The sequence below is a fragment of the Quercus suber genome, unplaced genomic scaffold (genome assembly GCF_002906115.3).
Source record: "Quercus suber isolate HL8 unplaced genomic scaffold, Cork oak 2.0 scaffold_800, whole genome shotgun sequence".
NCBI classification, from domain to species: Eukaryota; Viridiplantae; Streptophyta; class Magnoliopsida; order Fagales; family Fagaceae; genus Quercus; species Quercus suber.
Genome location: NW_027070235.1, coordinates 210,195 through 228,990, shown reverse-complemented (window position 1 = coordinate 228,990; position 18,796 = coordinate 210,195). Strand labels below are relative to the sequence as shown.

The following is an 18,796-nucleotide window of genomic DNA, read 5'->3' as shown; positions in this document are numbered from 1 at the left end:
GTGGAACTTGATCGAAGCTATACTTCTGTAGTAAAGCTTGGAGATGGGAAGCTAAAGAAAGTTGAAGGAAAAGGAACCATTGCTGTCCACACTGAAGAAGGTAACCAAAAATTTATTCATGATGTTCTTTATGTGCCAAGCTTATCACAAAACCTTCTTAGTGTTGGTCAGTTGCTTAGAAAAGGTTATTCTTTATACTTTGATGATGGTGTGTGTACTGTGTATGATAAGAAAAACAAATTGACAGTGGCAAAGGTTGGAATGTCACAAAATAATATTTTCCCTCTTAGCATGCCATTACATGAGAAAATTGCTTTGAAAAGTGAGGTTGTTGATGAGTCTCATCTTTGGCATCTAAGATATGGCCATTTGAACTATCAAGGCCTTCAATTGCTGAAACAAAAAAATATGGTGGTTGGTCTTCCTTCAATTCAGAAAAATGACAACGTTTGTGAAGGTTGTATATATGGCAAGATGCATCGTCTTCCATTTCCAAAGACAGCCTGGAGAGCTCGTGCTCCTTTAGAGCTTGTGCATGCAGACATATGTGGGCCAACTAGAACTCCATCACTGAGCAACAAAAGATATTTTCTTTTGTTTGTTGATGATTATACAAGGATGATGTGGATTTATTTTCTTGATCAGAAGTCAGAAGCATTCTCATTTTTTCTTCAATTTAAAGCTCTTGTTGAAAGGCAAAGTGGTCATCAAATGAAGACCTTGAGAACTGACCGTGGTGGGGAGTTTATCTATAAGCCATTTATGCAATATTGTAAAGAAAATGGCATTCAAAGGCAACTCACAGTTCGAAGAACTCCTCAACAAAACGGAGTAGCTGAACGGAAGAATCGAACAATTGAAGAAATGGCTAGAAGCATGCTCAAGGGCAAGGGATTACCCAACATGCTATGGGCAGAAGCTGTCAACACAGCAGTTTATATTCTCAATCGCTCTCCAACAAAAGCAGTTAGAGACAAGACTCCATTTGAAGCCTGGCATAAGCAGAAACCTATGGTGAATCAGCTTAAAGTCTTTGGCTGCATTGCATATGCTCATATTCCCTCACAAGAAAGAGAGAAGTTTGATGAAAAGGGGGAAAAGTATATCTTCATTGGCTATAGTGATGAGTCTAAGGGATTTCGCCTTTTGAATCCCAAGACAAACAAGCTGGTGATTTCAAGAGATGTTATTTTTGATGAGTTGGCAGCATGGCAATGGGAGGAAAATGTCCAAGAAAGCAAAAACTTGGAAGTTCCTGCTTCTCTTGATTTTCAAGACAAGTCTAATTCACTTCCAAGCATAAATTCTGAAGAAGCCCCAAGAGCAACATCATCTCCAACTAGACCTTCAAGCACTGTCTTGCCAAATTCAGATTTTTATGATTCAGACAACCCTCCAAGGAAGTTTCGCTCATTGTCAGATATATATCAATCTTGTGAATTTGCTTTATTTGCTAGTGAGCCACAAACCTTTGAAGATGCGGCAAAGGAGAATGTGTGGGCAAAAGCCATGGATGAAGAAATTACTAGCATTGAGAAGAATCAGACATGGGAGCTGGTGGACCTGCCTAATGGAAGAGATGTGATTGGCTTAAAATGGATTTACAAAACTAAGTACAATGAAGATGGCTCAATTCAAAAGCATAAGGCACGTTTGGTCGCAAAAGGCTATTCACAAAAGCCTGGAGTAGATTTCCATGAAACATTTGCACCTGTTGTTCGCATGGAAACCATTAGAACTTTCTTAGCTCTTGCTGCACAGATGGAGCTTAAAGTATTTCAGCTTGATGTTAAGTCAGCATTTTTAAATGGTGACTTAGAAGAAGAAGTGTACGTAGAGCAACCGAAGGGATACATGAAGAAAGGCAAAGAAGACAAAGTCTATCGACTTCGAAAGGCATTGTATGGCCTAAAGCAAGCTCCAAGAGCTTGGAATAGCAAAATTGACAGCTACTTTCGCCAAAATGGTTTTCAAAGGAGCATATGTGAGCCATCGCTTTATGTCAAGAGTGAAGGTACTAGAGATTTTCTAGTAATTTGCTTATATGTTGATGATTTGATCTATATGGGCACAAATAGGAAGATGGTTGAAGATTTTAAAAAGGCCATGATGAAAGAATTTGAGATGACTGATTTGGGTTTGATGAAATACTTTCTTGGTTTTCAAGTGCGACAGTCTGCAGGTGAAGTTTTTATTTGCCAAGAAAAGTACATTGAAGATTTGCTTAAAAAATTTCACATGGCAGCATGTAAACCAGTGTCCACACCTATGTCTTCTAATGAGAAATTGCAGCAAGAAGATGCAGCGGAAAAGGCAGATGCAAAGACATATCGAAGTCTTGTTGGTTCTTTGATTTATCTCACAAATACAAGGCCAGATATTGTTCATTCAGTCAGCCTTATATCAAGGTTCATGAATCAGCCTAGCAAGCTGCATTATGCAGCAGCAAAAAGAATTCTTCGCTACCTGCAAGGCACCAAGAAGCTAGGCATTTTGTACAAAAAGGAGAATGGCAACAATCTTGTTGGTTTCACTGACAGTGATTGGGCTGGATCACTTGATGACAGAAAAAGCACGTCTGGCTACATCTTTTGCTTGGGATCAAATGTGATTGCTTGGAGTTCAAAGAAGCAAAAGACAGTTGCCTTATCTTCAGCAGAAGCTGAATATATTGCAGCAACTGATGCAGCACGTGAAGCTATTTGGCTAAGGAGATTACTTTCAGATTTGCAACAAAAAATTGAAGAACCTACTGTTATTTGCTATGACAATATGTCAACTATTGCAATGACTAAGAATCCTGTTTTTCATGCAAGGACAAAGCACATTGAGCTTAGGCACCATTTTATTCGAGACTTGGTTGGTGAAGGTGAAATCCAATTGCAATTTGTCAGTACCAATGATCAGCTAGCAGATGTTCTCACCAAAGCAACTACAGTTGACAGAATGGAGTGGTTCAAGAAGCAATTAAAGATTACAAATTAAGTGGGGGTGTTAGAATTAATTTGTAATTTTAATAAAGAAATTTCTAGATAATGGCTGTTAGTATTTCAGGTTTGTTGGTGTTCTGTGTTCCTAAGGGTCAATTACTTGTATCTAGAAGTCTAGAAGGCTCTTTCACGTATAAATAAGTGCTATTGTACTGGTTTATGTAGATCAGAAAAATCTGCCTAGCATTGTGCAGGAGCAGCAGCTCTGCATCACAAAAAATAAGCCTTGTAATCCATTGCTATTTATCAATAAAAATACCGCATATGCCAACATGATTCACATGTTTGGTATCCTTTTAATGATTATATGACCTGGTTTCTTAATCTGCATTTTAGTGGTTATCCAGTTTGCATGTGAAAACAAAAACCTTTGGTTTTCAAATTTGTGGTTGCACATACTTAAGAAGATATAAACTCCTTTTCTGTTGACCCGGCCCTTTAAGTGCATTTCGGAGGCTTACTTGTATCTTAACTGGGGGGTTAACCTAGTCATTTGATGGGAAATTAAATGGTTAACGAATAGAAAATGTTGCCCAATAATCACGGATGAGGGTGCCTGAGCAGAAATATCCGCATTATTATGCATACCTCTTAACTTATCAAAGACATGGCTGCTGGTCTACAAATTACTGGATGGCCTGCACATGATTCTGCGATAAGCTCTCTTCTTTTTGGGCCTGATGAGACAAGCATTTTTAGCTTGGGTTCAGATGGAAAGGCAAGCATATCTTGGTTTTCAATTCAAATTTAGACAGAGCTCTGTAAATACAGCTTAGGTTTTTTCTTTGAACTTTATATAGCATAAGGTTTTTCCATATTATGCTAATATAACCCTCACAGAATTTGTTTTTTGGTGTTAGATTTTTGAATGGAGCTTGCAAAACCAAGGTCAAGTCCTATGGTCAAGAAACTGTAGTAGGTATTTGTCTTGCTGGCACTCTGTTATCTAAAGTGAATTTTGGTTAAGACTATTATACTTAGCAAAAGAATATATTGGTTAAGATTAACTGTACTGACTGGTTGTGACATTTAACTGTCATTGTAGTTCTTGAATTTTCACAAAAAGTGAGATTCATTAAATGCTTTCTATGAACTCAATGATGTAATAGCCAATGTGTTGTGGAACTGGGATATTATACTACTTATATTTCAAATTGGAGGATTATGGAATTATAATGTTGTCCAATATCATAGGACCTTTATGTTACTAGATACAGGCGCTATGGTGGGTCTATGGTCTAATTTGCCTAATCCACTACATGAGCATAATTTTCCTTTCTGTATGACTTAATTTTGTATTTGCTATAATTTTGGCCCCCCATTCATAAAATCCTAGTTCCACCCCTAATTCATTGGTTTTATAACTAGTGAAGGTTCATGGAAGATTGAAATCACTTAAATACTAAAATAACTATGACATTTATTTGATTCCGCTAATTTTTATGAAGGATCGTGTGCTGTGCATAATCCGTCTCCCTCACTTTCCCAGTGGTGAACCCTTTACTTTTTATAATGTTGGTACTGCTTTTGCACATATTGTTTTATGCTGTTGCCCTGTAAAACTCTGTCATGTTCTGGTATTTGTTATTATAGTTGCATCTTCTATATTGTTGTGTTATAGTTAGCAGAAGGAACCTTGATAACTTGATTCTTTTCCATTCTGTAGGTTCTGTGATGCTAAGAGCTCAAAACTTTGCAGACATGAAATGGCATTAGATGCTAACGGGAGGTGGCTACTGGTGACATCTAGTTCAGTAAGAGCACCTATATATCAGGTTGATCTCTCGCCCACCTCAACCTTCTTGTTTCTCATTCTCATATGTGTGTGTCTGTGCCTATGTGTGCATGAAGACGCGTGGAAGTGCACACAATGTTGGTGGTTTTCCTTTGTTCTTTAATCTATGGCAATTAGAGTTGACTTGCTATTGACCCTGATCAATATATTGACCAGAATTACAAATGCTGATTTTCAGCCATACTGATTTTCAGCCATACTGATTATTCTAATCTAATTTATCGTTTGTTTAACTTGGCTCAGGTTCGTGGTCAAAGAAATGGATTGAGAACTCTTCCACACACTGCTGCTATAACAACGGTTGATTGGCACCCAACTTTGCCCATCTTCTTGACTAATCAGCTGATAACTCAGTTCGAGTAACGTCTATTCTATGAAAGGCTTCTCACTTCTATATCTCTCTTTTATTCTTGGTTAGTTGGAATGAAGTTTACTCGGTTGGTTTAATATGAGTTTCACGTTGGTGTGCATCTGAGCTTTGGGTTGTATGGATGTTGTTATATAATTGTGCATTGCACAGGGTATTTATAGTTTACTAGCCGTTCATTGATGTAGTTATTTAATAATCTATTTGGTTTATATATGCTAAAGTATGTGTGTGCGTGTGTGAGAGAAGGTGTTGTTCTTTCCTAATTTTTTTGCGTAGCAGAATTTCAATATGCTGTTGCCTTGGGTTTTGTAGATGTTATGGATGCCTTTAATATACACACTTGGTTCTCTTCATTCATCGCTTAAAAACTCAGTTAATAACTCTCTTCTCTCTCTCTCACATTAATAATTACTCTCACTTCCACTTCTTTTTTATTTGGTAATTTCTGATAAAAATAAATAATTCTTGATTTGTAGTAAATGACAGAAAGCTCAACAAAGATGCAATTTATATTTTGTATCAAAGCAAAACTACATTTTTTTTATGAGGCTTAACAGTGATATAGATAGCAGAATAACCTTTTTTTTTTTTTAATTCTTTATCTATTTATATATAATAGATAGAAGAATAACATTGAAAACATATTTAAGTTACCGCAACATTAAAACTGAAATTATAGGGACAAAAATGAAAACAAGATAAAGTTAGAGAAAGTAAGTTGTGATTTTACCTATATAATTTTATATAAATATTATATATGCTTATATGTATACGTTATAAAAATATTTGTATATTTAAGATTAGATTGTGTTAGTTTGTAAATAAGTTTTTTAGTTTTTTGATAATTTATTAGCAAATACGATAGTCTATTTCATATTAAAAATTATATATAATTTTTATTAATGCAAGGTTAGTTGATCTAATTTTTATAAATTTATAAAGGAAATTAAAATTAGTCTATCCCTCTATGTCTCTATCTAATTAACTCAAATAATATAATTCTAATTATTTATTAGCAAATACGATAGTCTATTTCATATTAAAAATTATATATAATTTTTATTAATGCAAGGTTAGTTGATCTAATTTTTATAAATTTATAAAGGAAATTAAAATTAGTCTATCCCTCTATGTCTCTATCTAATTAACTCAAATAATATAATTCTAATTATATCTTAATTATTTATTATTATCTATTCGTGAAAGTGAAAAAAAAAAAATAGTATTAGTGTGTGTGTGTGTGAGATTAAATTCTATAAGGATGAGGTGTAAAACATAAGTTTCACATTATCTAATAAGTGATTGTCCCATCAGTATTTTATTTAAAATTCAATACATTCTGCCACACCTAATGATATCTCAATAATTTCTCAATTTGGTTGGATTTATATATGAGGATTAGTATTGATTGAGTGTGATTGTGTTTATTCTTAAATATGTGATAATATGATGTGGCATGTTAGGATTGAAGGGATAAAACATGGATTTTACATCATGTCTTTATAGAATTTAACATATATATATATATATATATATGTATGTAGGGGTATTGGACCTAGGATCTCGTTATTTATGTTTATGTTGGGCCTGAGGCTCAAGCCAAGGATAAGGGGTCATCCGAGGAGGAGTAAACATTGTCAAGAGAGGCTGTGTTAGTAAATGAAGGAGTTAGTTTTGATTATAGCGGCCTAGGAGGGTGGGTCGAGAATGAATGCCTCCTCGGCCAACCAAAGCGAAGGTCTGTAGATGCGGTTTTTCTGTCCGAGGGAATGTTCCATGAAATTTTGGCGGCACGGATAAGCATTGTAGAAACAAAGAACAGAGGGGAGTCCTTAAATATCTAAGGAGAAAGCTACTATCATCACATTAAATACTCTGCAGCTAACTCTTTGGCTGCATTAATATAGAAGTGATACCTAAACAATGGTTTTTAGCCTTACAACTACTACACAAAGACTTCAGAAAGGTGTGGATAAAACACGTATTAACAACAGCCATCTGGACTGCACGTGGATGGTAGAAATGAAAGAGGAAGAGAGTATAAAAGAAGAAGGAAGCAATGGCCGAAAGGGCGAAAGAAACTAAGAAAAAAGATTGTAGCATCAAGAATTGATTTTGTAATCATAACCTGAGAGAAATATATAAGTGATCTCCTCGGACTGTGCTGAGAATGATTTTCTTTAGTATAAACTCGTTTATTTTCATTCTCTTTTCATTTGAATCTACTTTGGTGTTTGTCTGATTCATTAAAGTCTATTTTTCCAATCCACTCTCTACAAATTCATTGTTTTGGGTTTTTTGGGTCTGAGTCCATCAACCTTTGAGCTAGGAACTCAAATCTGGTCCTTACAATATATATATATATATATATATATAATTCTTTTTATCAATCAAAACCTCTTCCCAAATTTTATCAAATAACTTGTTGACAAATTCAAACATTTGATAAGAAAATAAATCAAACACACACGCACTATATATATAGATATAAAAGAGAAACAACAAAGGAAACAGTGCAAATAGTCCAGGATGCATGGTAACACTCACACATTAAACTAGGTTCAAATTACACAATAGCTCGTTGTAAATTAACTTGCTTAATGGAAAAGAGGTAGCTACTAACGAAATGACAGTGCTGAGAGAGGCGATAAAACAAAGCATAATATAGATCCACACCCGCACAAATGTTACAAACGGTTTCTGACACTTATTTTGACGTGAGCAGCAGCAACTCCTGATATTAGCATCAAAGATAAAAGAAAACCATCAGTCTTGATGCACTAAATATATAGAATTAGAAGTAGAACTACTATTTCATGCAAACTGAAATTTACCACGCGAATTAAGCATATAGCCTTAAGCACCACTGTGCAACCTTAACCGATATGCAATTTGAAATATGAAAATATTCTTCTTGGCATGTGCGGCAAAATCAAGAAATTGTGAGATAAGGTTGGAAACAAAACACTAAAATTGAAACATGATATTATTTTTAAAGAAAAAGAAAAGATATGAATATGAGAAGAATAAATTAATTGCTGCCCATACGTAATACATTACCTTGCTAACCTCTACAGACAAAGTGGTCATCCCTGCCTCTGAATTTTCCTTTGCAATCTTGCAATGTTCATGGTTATTGTTACATAGAGCCAATCCTTCATGTTGTTCAATAACAAGAAATAGGCATGTCTCCAAAAACGCTTTAACACCAAAGAACTGCAAACTCCCCAAAACCCTATAGCAAATCCAAATTCTGTTCCCACATAAAACCATTTTCCCAATTCATCTTCATTCTCTTCATTATCTTTGGTAGTCGCTTCACTTTGACTTGGTGTTTCTTCACCTGGACACTTTTGTGTGAGTGGAGGTCCACAAAGTGCCCTGTTTCCAATAAAATAAGATGCATCGAAGCCTTGGAGTTGAGTGCCCGAAGGAATTTTCCCAGACAAATTGTTATAGGATAAGTTCAGGAATTCCAAAAAGTTTATCTCAGACATGCTAGATGGGATTTCACCTGAAAACTGATTGCTTGACAAATCAAGTGATTCTAGTTGCTTCAACTGACCAATCATTTGAGGAATTTCTCCAATCATGTTGTTTCTTGATACGTTGAGTGAAATCAAATCCAAAAGGCTGAAGATTTCACTTGGAAGTTTCCCGATCAATTTGTTACTTGAAAGGTTAATGATCTTCAGTAGTCCAAGATTTGTACCATGGTACTCATACTCATTTCTTTTCAACTCAACCATTACACTATCAAAATATTCTTGCATAATACCATTATCGTATGAAAGAGGAATAAACTCTTCAAAGAAATTGTTTCTTTTCTGAGCCATGGCTGTGAAATTATTGAGGCATTGTGGTATAGTTCCAAAAATGTCATTTAAAGAGAGGTCCAAGATTTGTAAATCTTTTAACCAACACAAATGCAATGGTATGCTTCCATTGAACATATTGGAACGTAAAGATAGAAATATCAAGCTTGGTAGGCTTTCCCCAATCCATGCTGGTACGTTTCCAGAAAATCTATTATTTCTCATGTCCATAACTATCAAGGAACCGCAATTTCTCAGAGACGAAGGTAAGTTTCCAGAGAAATTATTATTATTTAGACTCAACGTGTTGAGCACAGATAGCGAGCCCAAGGAGCTTGGAACTTCCCCAAAGAAGTGGTTGCCAGCTAAATTCAAAATGATTAGCTTTGGCCATTGCATAAAACAATTAGGAAGTCTTCCAGATAATCTATTATTGGATAGGTCCAGGTAAGCCAACAATTGGCCATTGATTTTACAAAGAGAAGAGATAGACCCTGAAAATTGATTTTTAGAGAGATTCAAGAATGTGAGATTTGTTGGAAAATGTGGTAGTGGACCCTCTAAACTGTTAGCACTCAAATCAATTGCAAGTTCATTCAATCTTTTTGTTGACACATTTGGTAACCGCCCATATATATGGTTGTTAGAAAGATCTAAAAGTTCTAATGTAGGAGGCAGGTCTGCTAACCACTCTGCTGGGATGGTATCTGAAATATTAGTATCAGAGATCTCAAGGAAGGAAACATTCCTTTGAGTTAGAATCCAATTTGGAAATCTAGGCCCTAAATTACAAGACGTTAAATGTATCTCATTCAGTTGAAAAGGGGGAACCCAATCAAAACTGAATTCCAAAGAAAGAGAATTATTGGACAAGTCTAAATACTGTAATTTGGAGAGATTGGAGAAGAGAGATTCAAAGATCACACCTTCTAAAAAATTCGAGTCAACTCTCAAATCTTCGAGCTTATATAGGTTTCCAATGCTTTGGGGCAAAGTCCCATTTAATTTGTTCAATGAAAGATATATTTCTTTTAAGGACGGAAATATTGCAAAATTAGGCAATGATCCCGTAATTTGATTATCTGATAAATTCAAACTTTCTAATGAGTCTTTTGCACATCCAGACAAGTTATTGATTAGCTCAACTAATTGTCCATTGAGATGGTTTGACGCCAAGTCCAATTCACGTAAAGTACCTATATTCCCTAAGGATTTTGGAACGTGGACAAGTTGATTATCACTGAGATATAGGCTTTTAAGAGAAGCAAAAGATTTCGAATCATTGAAACGGGGAAAAGATGAAAGACTCATTGGAGGTAAATCACATGACCACATTATCAAGGTTTTTAATTTAGGGAGACGACTCACAACTTCCAGCCAATCATTGGCTACACTGAGATTTGTCAAACTTAGGTCAAGGTCTTCTATTGAAGACAGATGAGAAAGCCATTCCAAATTTTCAATATTTTGGAACTTTGGAGTATAGCTCTGATCAAAATTATTGAGACTGAGACCCAAATATGTCAAATAAGGCAACTCAAGTAGTGAAGAGCTAATCATACCTCCAAAAGGATTCGTTATTCCATCATTTTGAATAGCACTAAGATGAAGCTCAAGTACATGGCCGGTTAGGTTGCTGCAGCGAACTCCTTCCCAATTGCAGCAATTCTTATTTTCGTCGCCGCTCTGCCACGAAGAGAGTCTGCCATAGTCATCAACAAGGCCTTTTTTGAACTCAAGGAGTGCTTGTCTCTCTCCCTCTATACACCTGATCTTGTTAGCATCTCCGACTCCAACCCCTGAAATGAATCCAAGGGCTGGACTCAAGTGCGCTGAAAGCATTATAAGTAAAAATGCATGAAAAAGAAGTTTGAAGGACCTTCCACCCGTGAGTGTGATCATTGTCATGGCGAAATGGGAATAATGATTACTTTCACAATCAAAGATGGGATAACGATGACAAGCATTCTCCGTTTAAATACCCAATGCTGCAAGCGCGTTTTCCAATAAGAAATTATATTCTATGGCATCAATGGCATGAGTAATTATGAGAAAGTAAATTTATAGAGCAGTAGACATGGCAAAACGGGTCAGAATTTTCTGACTCGACTCGATCCGACCCGAAAAATATTCGATCCAAACTCAATTTTTTTGACCCGAAGTAAAAATGGGTTGACCTATAACCCGACCCGTGTTTTTTGCGGATCAACTTGACCCGAACTCGAACCTTTTTTTTAAAACTTTTTTTTTGGTAAAAAAAATAGTAAAACTAAGACAATATTGGTTTAATTGTTTGTTGTGAACTTTAAGAAAACAATTGATATATTTACATAACTATATGCAAATTAATTGAAAGATAAATGGTTGAATATTCTGTAATGAGTAAATATTTTTAGATATCAAATAGCAAAGTACATGCCAAGATAATCTGGTTACAGTAGAGTTAAAAATATAGATTTAAAATTGTAGAGATGTGAGAAATATTCACAAGTGTGAAAATAGTGAAGCTAAAGTATCAAATTAGCATAAATTATGAATACTTAGACCTATTTTTTAATAATTTATGTCCAAAATAAATGGTTTTTCAAAATAAATTATGATATTTCCTAGAGTGTGTGTTGCTTAACAATAATATGATATTCATAAAAGAGATCATGTATAAATAAGTAAGCAATCAAATTTTAAAGTATATCTCAAATTGAAATAGAGTGTCAACCACAGCTGATAATAGATTATAAAATTAATTTTCAAGATTGTAAATTTTTTATATATTTTTATTCTTTATCAAATGAGTTATCCAATAAGTCATTTGTAATTTTGTTTTATATTTGGAACGTTGATATTGTGTAAAAATAAAACTTGTGTATTTGTTTTACTTATCTTTGTGTTATTTTGTTTTAGATAGTAATGTTAGGATTTGTATAATTTTAAAATTGTTGAATAAGTATTAATAAGTTTAACTGAGTTCATTCTTGATATAAGGGTGAATTCAAAATAATACATTTTACATCAAGTAATTTATTGCATAACTTTCCAAATGACAGATACATGTTGTTTTTCTTTATAAAATTAAAAATTAAAAAAATTCATGTGAAAAAATACGGGTCAACCCGACCCAACCCGACCCGACTCGCAACCCGATTGACCCGAACTTGATTTTGACCTGCTTAAAATGACCCGTTTTTGACCCGTGACCCATTTGACCTGCAACCCGATTGACCCGACCTGAACCCGACCCGACCCGACCGTTTTGCCATGTCTACTCTGCAGTGTGGCTACATTTCTTTTGCATGAATCACGTTTTTATTAAATTGGGTAGCATCAAACTTTGGAGAAATTATAAGGTATTCATAGTAGATAAGTAACATAGTCCACCATTCTATTAAAAGACTTCTACCTGTTTAAATTTGTTGAATTAGGAAATTTTTTTTAAACTGAAATTGATTACCGACTAAACAATTTTAAATAAATGCGAGTTTTTTAATAGAATGGTGGACAAGTGACGTAATCTACCAAAAATATTGTATAATTTCTCCAAACTTTGGCATGATGCGTGTGGAGTCATTTGTCTATAGCAATATTGAACTTCCTTCTATGCACCGCCCTTGCCCTTTTTTCGATTGGTTGTTTTAAGATCCTTGTTTCACTTACGTGGATGGGCCATTCGCATTTGTCCATTTGATGGACAATGGGCATTTATTAACATATCACTTAGCAATTTTTTAATAGTAAAATTAGTAAATTAATTGAGTTCCAAAATTTTGGACTCAATACACAAAAACAAAAACAAAAACAAAAACAAAACAAAACAAAAACAAAAAAAAAAAAAAAAACAAAAAAACAAAAAAATCCCCCCCAAATATTTGAATTAGTCAAATAATTCTCTTAAAAAAAATAATTGGTCTAATAGTTATAAAGATATAACTTTATTTTTCGCAATTCCATTTTTTATTGTAAAATGTGCTTTTATATCTGTTAAATATTTGATAAAATTTGGTATCAAACATGTTTAAATCTATATTTTTCAACCTGTTATATGACGATTAACAAGTCATTGACTCATTAAAAAATTTTGTCACTAAAACTACACATGAAATGTGTCTTTAGTTGCCATATAATGTGTTAAAGCAAGGTAGCTTTAAATATGTTTGGAGCCTAACTTATTTCTCCAAGTTTTGAATCATTCATGTTTTTGAAAATTTCATTAGTTCAATTGAAAGATTTTTTACTTACTTTAGCATAAAATTTGATAATTTGTGTTTAAAATGAAACTTTTTAAGATTTTGACTATGAAAATGGAAAAAATGAATTTTATTTTATGAAAGGACGCTATCAAAAATAATTTTGATTGAAAATACTAAGATTTTTTTTTTTTTGGGTAAACTATGTATTTGATCCCTATCCTATACACTATATTTCAATTTGGTCCCTAACTTTTCAATTGTGTCAATTTAATCCATATTCTTTCAATGTTGTGTCAATTTAGTCCTTACCATTATTTTTAGTATAAAAATTAATGACTCGTCTAATAACCAAAATAAAAAAATTAGACTTCGTTGATGTGATAATACACAAAAATTTTATTTTGGCCATTTGTTATGTCATCAATTTTCATTTAAGATATAACGATAAGGACTAAATTAACATGACACTAAAAAGTTAGGGACCAAATTGACACAATTGAAATGTTAGGGATCAAATTGAAATATGGTGTATAGAATAGGGACTAAATATGTAATTTATCCTTTTTTTTTTTTTTGGGTGTATGTATATATATAACTTATTAAATAAAAAAGTGTGTATATATGTGTGTATATATATAATAAAAAGCGCGCGCGTGTGTATATATGTGTGTGTGTGTGTGAAAGTTGTCTTGATAAATATATTAGCATCGCAACTTGGCCCCCCCAAACTAAAATTCCTGGCTCCGCCCCTGGTGAGGGGTCAGAATTGAAACTCCAAATTGATAACTTTAGAGGACATATGTTGATAAGGAAGAGTCAGTTGGATTGTGAATTTAGAAGATAATATGAATAAAGCTTATATGCTTGGTTGGGGGTACTCAAATGCCATCACAATTGTAACAACTAATCTTCTTTTAAATGCTTTTGTATCTGTCATGGCAAAGGCATGCTCTCTCTATCTTTTCTTCACTTACCAATGAATGGAAATTATATTGTTTTATTAATGGGAACTTTTATATGAATGCTGGCGCCAAAATTCATAGCCTGTTAATGTACTCACATTTCATACTGTCCACTAAAAAAAATGTTCTGCAGATAAAGATCATTGATAAAAATGAAGTGTAATAACTGATTTGATACCTAGGAGAGTATAATCTGCCAATGAAAATTTTGTAGGGAAAATTTTGACCATAGTTTCTATTATCTGCTAATGAATACCATGTGTTTAAGGTTTTGTTATGTTTTTCAAACCCTATTTTTCCCTTGCTGAGATATTTATTTGCTTTACACAGGCTGGTGCATTGGAGAAGATTGTCAAGGCATCTCAGCTTGAGATCATTGAGCTGCAGCATTCTGTGGCTGAACTAAGGTACTTATGGGCATTCTCAATATTATATAACTGCAAATAGACTGTAAAACTTGCATGTTCACCTATTGTAAAGCTGGATCTAAGGGTCCCTTCAATGATAGTCAGAATTATAAGCACTTGCTTTTTTCCTGACCTGGTATCATTATGTTTTTCATACTGCTTCACTGTATGAAGGGCAGAGTCGAGTTTGTTACTTATTGTATGATAGGATTGTTGAATTGTTTCCTATATATATTTCTTTCAATTTTTCAATTTATGTGTTTCCTTTAAAAAAAAAAAAAAAAATAAACCTTGACTTAAAACCTTGACTGAATTGTTTCCTTTTTTTTTTTTTTTTTTTCTTGGATTTGTATTTCTTTCAATTTTGCTTCTTACAGGTGCCTTTCCGACAAGTTTACTTACTGTGGTTATTGAATTCTCCGCTGTCAACTTTAACCTCTGGGACACAGCTGGTATCATTTATTTGATAGCTATTAAAATATTTTTAGTTTCAAAGATAATTTACTCCTACTTGTAATGTCAATTTTCTCCTACTTGTAATGTCATTTGCTCTCTATATGTACCAAAGTACCAATGTACTTGGAACTGTTTTATGTAATAAAGTTTATTGAGTGGAGCTATATGTACCAATGTACCAAAGTACTTGGAGCTATTTGATAGCCGTTTTATGTACTTGGAGCTATATGTACCAATGTCAATTTTCTCCTACTATTAATGATAATTGTAATATTAGCGTAAAATTTTCCAATTAAATTTTAATTTTGTAATAGAACAAGTTTGCCAAATTGGGCAAGTTTAGTATTGTAATAGCACAAATTTTAATTTTATTCTTAATTGTTGCTTATGAATTTTTCTTCTCTTTTGGGGACAAGGGAAAATCATGAAAAACAAACCTTTGGATCGTGGCTCACGGCGGCTCCGGTATGTTTCCAAGCTCCACGCACAGCTCCAGCGACCTCTGTGGCGGTGAGCTTCGGTGTGTGGTGTGGTGGAGGTTTGGGCAAGCAAAGATGGAAGAGGGAGGGCTGTGGCGGTGAGCTTTTGTCTGAGTTCTTTCTTCGTTCTCTGTTTTCAGTGTGTTTGGAGAGGGATTTAAGTGGGAACTTAATATTGTCCACGTGGCAGGAGTCTATTGGCTGGCGTAAAACACTGGTTTTACGATAGCTCCTGATAGAACGTTTTCTCTTTTGTATAATGTGCTTCGCAACAAGATCGAGTCCAAGTTCAGATGGTGGGACCAAGTTGACCAGGTCATTCATCGCTGCCTCTTGCTCTTAAATGTTTCCCAATTTTTTTATTTTTGATTGAATTGATTTTACTACCAAATGAAAAGAAAAGAAATTAAGGTTTTGACTATTTTGCATTGGGAATTAGTTGACTTTAATTTTTTTTTTTTTAATATTGAATTTGAAGTAAATTGTTGCTCTGATTTCTCACCAACCATTCCAAACAAGGGTTATGCTTCTTTTTATAAAGTGTTGAAGTTTTTTCTCAGTAGCCAAATAATTTGTGGCTGCTTGTGGGCTTAGGTGATTAGTGTGTTTTGTTTGTAGAAGATGGTATGGTACCTAGCGAGTCTATGCATTGAGTTGAAAATTTGTTTAATTCGCTAATCTCATTTGTTGTGTTTTTTCAGTTCTTGCTGCTGGGTGCGGTTTCATTTCCCAAAGATGTTCCACGGTTGAAGCAGCTTGGTGTGGGTGGTGTCATTACTTTGAATGAACCTTATGAAACTTTGGTTCCCACATCCTTATATCTTGTATACTCTCTCTACTCTACCATTTTTTTCTTTATTCACTTTTATTTGGATCTTATGAACTAATAAAATCACTATTGTCATATCATTTTATGATTAGGTGTAAGAAATTTCCGTTAAAAAAAAAAAATTGTATATACTTGGTTTATGGCTTAAAAGTATAATTTTATTTTCCGTTTTGATTTCATGGAACATTTTATGAATTTATTGAATGGAGGCATCTATGTGAATAACAGAATGTTGATTACTTAGCATTTTAAATCAGAATTTCTATTTCACTGCTGGAGATACATTTGTTCTTCCTGATTGATTAATGGTTCTCGGGCCCATGAGATTGACCACCCAATTATAAAAAAAAAAATAAAAATAAAAGAAGAAGAAGACAGACAAGAGATCGAGAGCGAGAGATAATCAAGCATCAACCACCGGCCACTGTCCCACTGCCCATGCCGCCCGGCCTCTCCAATTGCCAACCCCATCTCCAACGCCGGCCTCTCCAACCTCCATCCCAATTTCAAGTATTTATTCTCTCTTTCAAAACATAATATGCTTATAGTTTGTATTTATATGTGATTGTGGTGTTTGTTTGTTTGTTTGTTTTTGCTGAGGATGATTGTGAATTGAATATATGAATAGTTGATCTGTGAATCTGTTTCTCAGAGACTGGAATTTTTTTTTTTTTTTTTTTGTGATTAAAAGTATATTATATACAGAGAGTAGGGCTGTAAAGAATATAAAATAATGTTCATTTGTTTGATTTTTTGTTGGTAGTGGGGGCAACAATAGGAACATGCACAAACAGACTAACATACTCGAATTAGGAAAAGTGTGTTAGTAGCGCATTATTTACTCATAATGTCGTTTTTTGGGGTATATGTTTGTGTTTTATGGATTTTGTAATGTGGTTTGCTTGGCTTTGGATTAGGTCACTTTAGGATTTAAGAATTTTGGGTATTGCTGGTTAATTTTGTCTTTTGAAATATGGATGTTTTTAATGTGTTTTTGATATATCAGTGGTATGGTAGTGTGAGTTAAGAATGCTAAAAAAAAATTTCATACGTTTATAGTTTGTGTGAATATGTGATTGTGGTGTTTTTTTTTTTTTCTTTGGCTGAGGATGTTTGTGAATTGACAAATGCCAGAATCTAGCAAGCCTACCATTGAATGCCAGAAGCGCGGTCTGAAGCAAATTAAAGGAAAGGCTAGCTGGTGGAACCAATTGCAGCGGGAGGACACGGCCATTAAGGATGCTTTCAGATCAAAGTTCATCGACACCCCAGATTACGCGTGATGATGACTAGACCAGAATCAAATCCACATGTAAGTTAGTATCTAGTTTTGAGTTCAAGGTTTGTACTTTGTATTCGATTCGGTGTCTCTACTCTTCGTAATAGTAATGCTCTATGGCTCATTAAATCTTTGTTCCGCATTCTAGTGGGGAGTGTATTTATACTCTTCAACATATCAGTGTTCGTATGATTTTGATATTTAGGCTCACTTTGGACACTCTGAAATAATGGTGATAAATCAGTTTTTTTTTTTTTTTTTTAATTCTTTCTTTTGCTTCCATCCTTCTCTAAATTTTAAACCATTATCATGATTTGATTGTTCTACTTGTTTGCATAAACCTTTTTACCAATAAAAGTAAGAGACAATTAATAATGACAAAACAAATTTTCCAAATTACTCAGGAAATTAAGTTTTTGAAATTTAATAGTCTTTTTATTTTTTTATTTTTACTCATGAGTCCACGAGGCAGTTTTGATTATGTGAAGTATCCGTATTTTGATAAAACATTTGCCGATTATGATAAACCGAGTTCTGGAGGTTTTTTTTATCTTTTATTTTTTATTTTTTATTTTTTTTAATATTCTGTAGGACGACTGTTAGAAGATTTACTTGGGAGTTGGGAATGTCTCATCTCACACATATGTTTGGGGCACTGGCTTTCCTTGGCAATCCTTCATGAACGAGATATGGATATGCCCTTGTAAACTCAATTGTAGACTGTTTTAGATTTTTTGTGACATCTCTAGTCTCTATATTTGTTTCCTTTGTGTTCTGTCATTGATCCTCAGTTGTTGTTTGGCTTTGACCTTGGTTTGCTACCCAAAAAAAACGGTGTGTCATGTTTGTAATGTACTTTGTTTTATGCTGTGGTCCAAAGTTAATAACATTGTACTGAGTTTGCTGTGCTTTTGTACTAAGGCTCCATTTGGAATCTATCTTAAAAATGCAATTTATTGTAATGCATTCCAGTATAATGCATTTTTCAGAAAAATTAAAATTTTTACTATAAAACGATTATGTTGAACGAAACTACGTGTTTGGTTTGAAGAAGTGGAGAATGTAGTCTTCCGCATTAGATAAATTTTCTATTCTGTGCTTCGCTTCACTCCTGGCTCTTTAGAAATGCTAGTGTCTGAAGGCCATTTTAATATTTAAGCTTGAACTTTCTGAATTTAATAGTAGAAACAGAGTTCCAGTCATGGCTGAACACAGTAACGTTAGAGTGTC

The 18,796-nt window shown here is 34.0% G+C and overlaps 1 protein-coding gene, 1 long non-coding RNA gene and 1 other non-coding gene across 9 annotated transcripts; 2 read left to right on the top strand and 1 right to left on the bottom strand.

Moving 5' to 3' along the window:
* Nucleotides 1-3,262: 3,262 nt before the first annotated feature.
* On the top strand, nucleotides 3,263-5,255 carry LOC112028898 (uncharacterized). The gene is made up of 4 exons (XR_010626583.1): nucleotides 3,263-3,278; nucleotides 3,596-3,909; nucleotides 4,657-4,765; nucleotides 5,029-5,255. It is a non-coding gene; the product is annotated as an uncharacterized LOC112028898 (transcript).
* A 2,407-nt stretch (nucleotides 5,256-7,662) lies between these two features.
* LOC112028920 (receptor-like protein EIX2) lies at nucleotides 7,663-11,002 on the bottom strand. 3 transcript variants are annotated; one of them, XR_010626587.1, is made up of 3 exons: nucleotides 8,216-10,526; nucleotides 7,990-8,065; nucleotides 7,663-7,889 (listed from the first exon to the last, which is right to left on the bottom strand). XR_010626587.1 is itself a non-coding variant. In XM_065767393.1 (3 exons), the coding sequence occupies exons 1-2, from the start codon at nucleotides 10,876-10,878 to the stop codon at nucleotides 8,242-8,244; spliced, it is 1,569 nt and encodes a 522-aa protein (XP_065623465.1). In that variant the 5' UTR covers nucleotides 10,879-11,002; the 3' UTR covers nucleotides 7,663-7,889; nucleotides 8,216-8,241. The 3 variants fall into 3 exon arrangements, 2 of the variants coding, with proteins under 2 accessions (XP_065623465.1, XP_023917379.2); XM_065767393.1 differs by lacking the exon at nucleotides 7,990-8,065 and adding an exon at nucleotides 10,533-11,002 and having other exon boundaries at nucleotides 8,216-9,464; XM_024061611.2 differs by lacking the exon at nucleotides 7,990-8,065.
* A 4,705-nt stretch (nucleotides 11,003-15,707) lies between these two features.
* Nucleotides 15,708-18,556, top strand: LOC136064928 (uncharacterized). 5 transcript variants are annotated; one of them, XR_010626576.1, is made up of 5 exons: nucleotides 15,708-15,773; nucleotides 16,160-16,282; nucleotides 16,545-16,797; nucleotides 17,422-17,599; nucleotides 18,158-18,554. It is a non-coding gene; the product is annotated as an uncharacterized LOC136064928 (long non-coding RNA). The 5 variants fall into 5 exon arrangements; XR_010626574.1 differs by lacking the exon at nucleotides 15,708-15,773 and adding an exon at nucleotides 15,935-16,082 and having other exon boundaries at nucleotides 16,516-16,797; nucleotides 18,158-18,556; XR_010626575.1 differs by lacking the exon at nucleotides 15,708-15,773 and adding an exon at nucleotides 15,938-16,052.
* The last annotated feature ends 240 nt before the right edge of the window (nucleotides 18,557-18,796 follow it).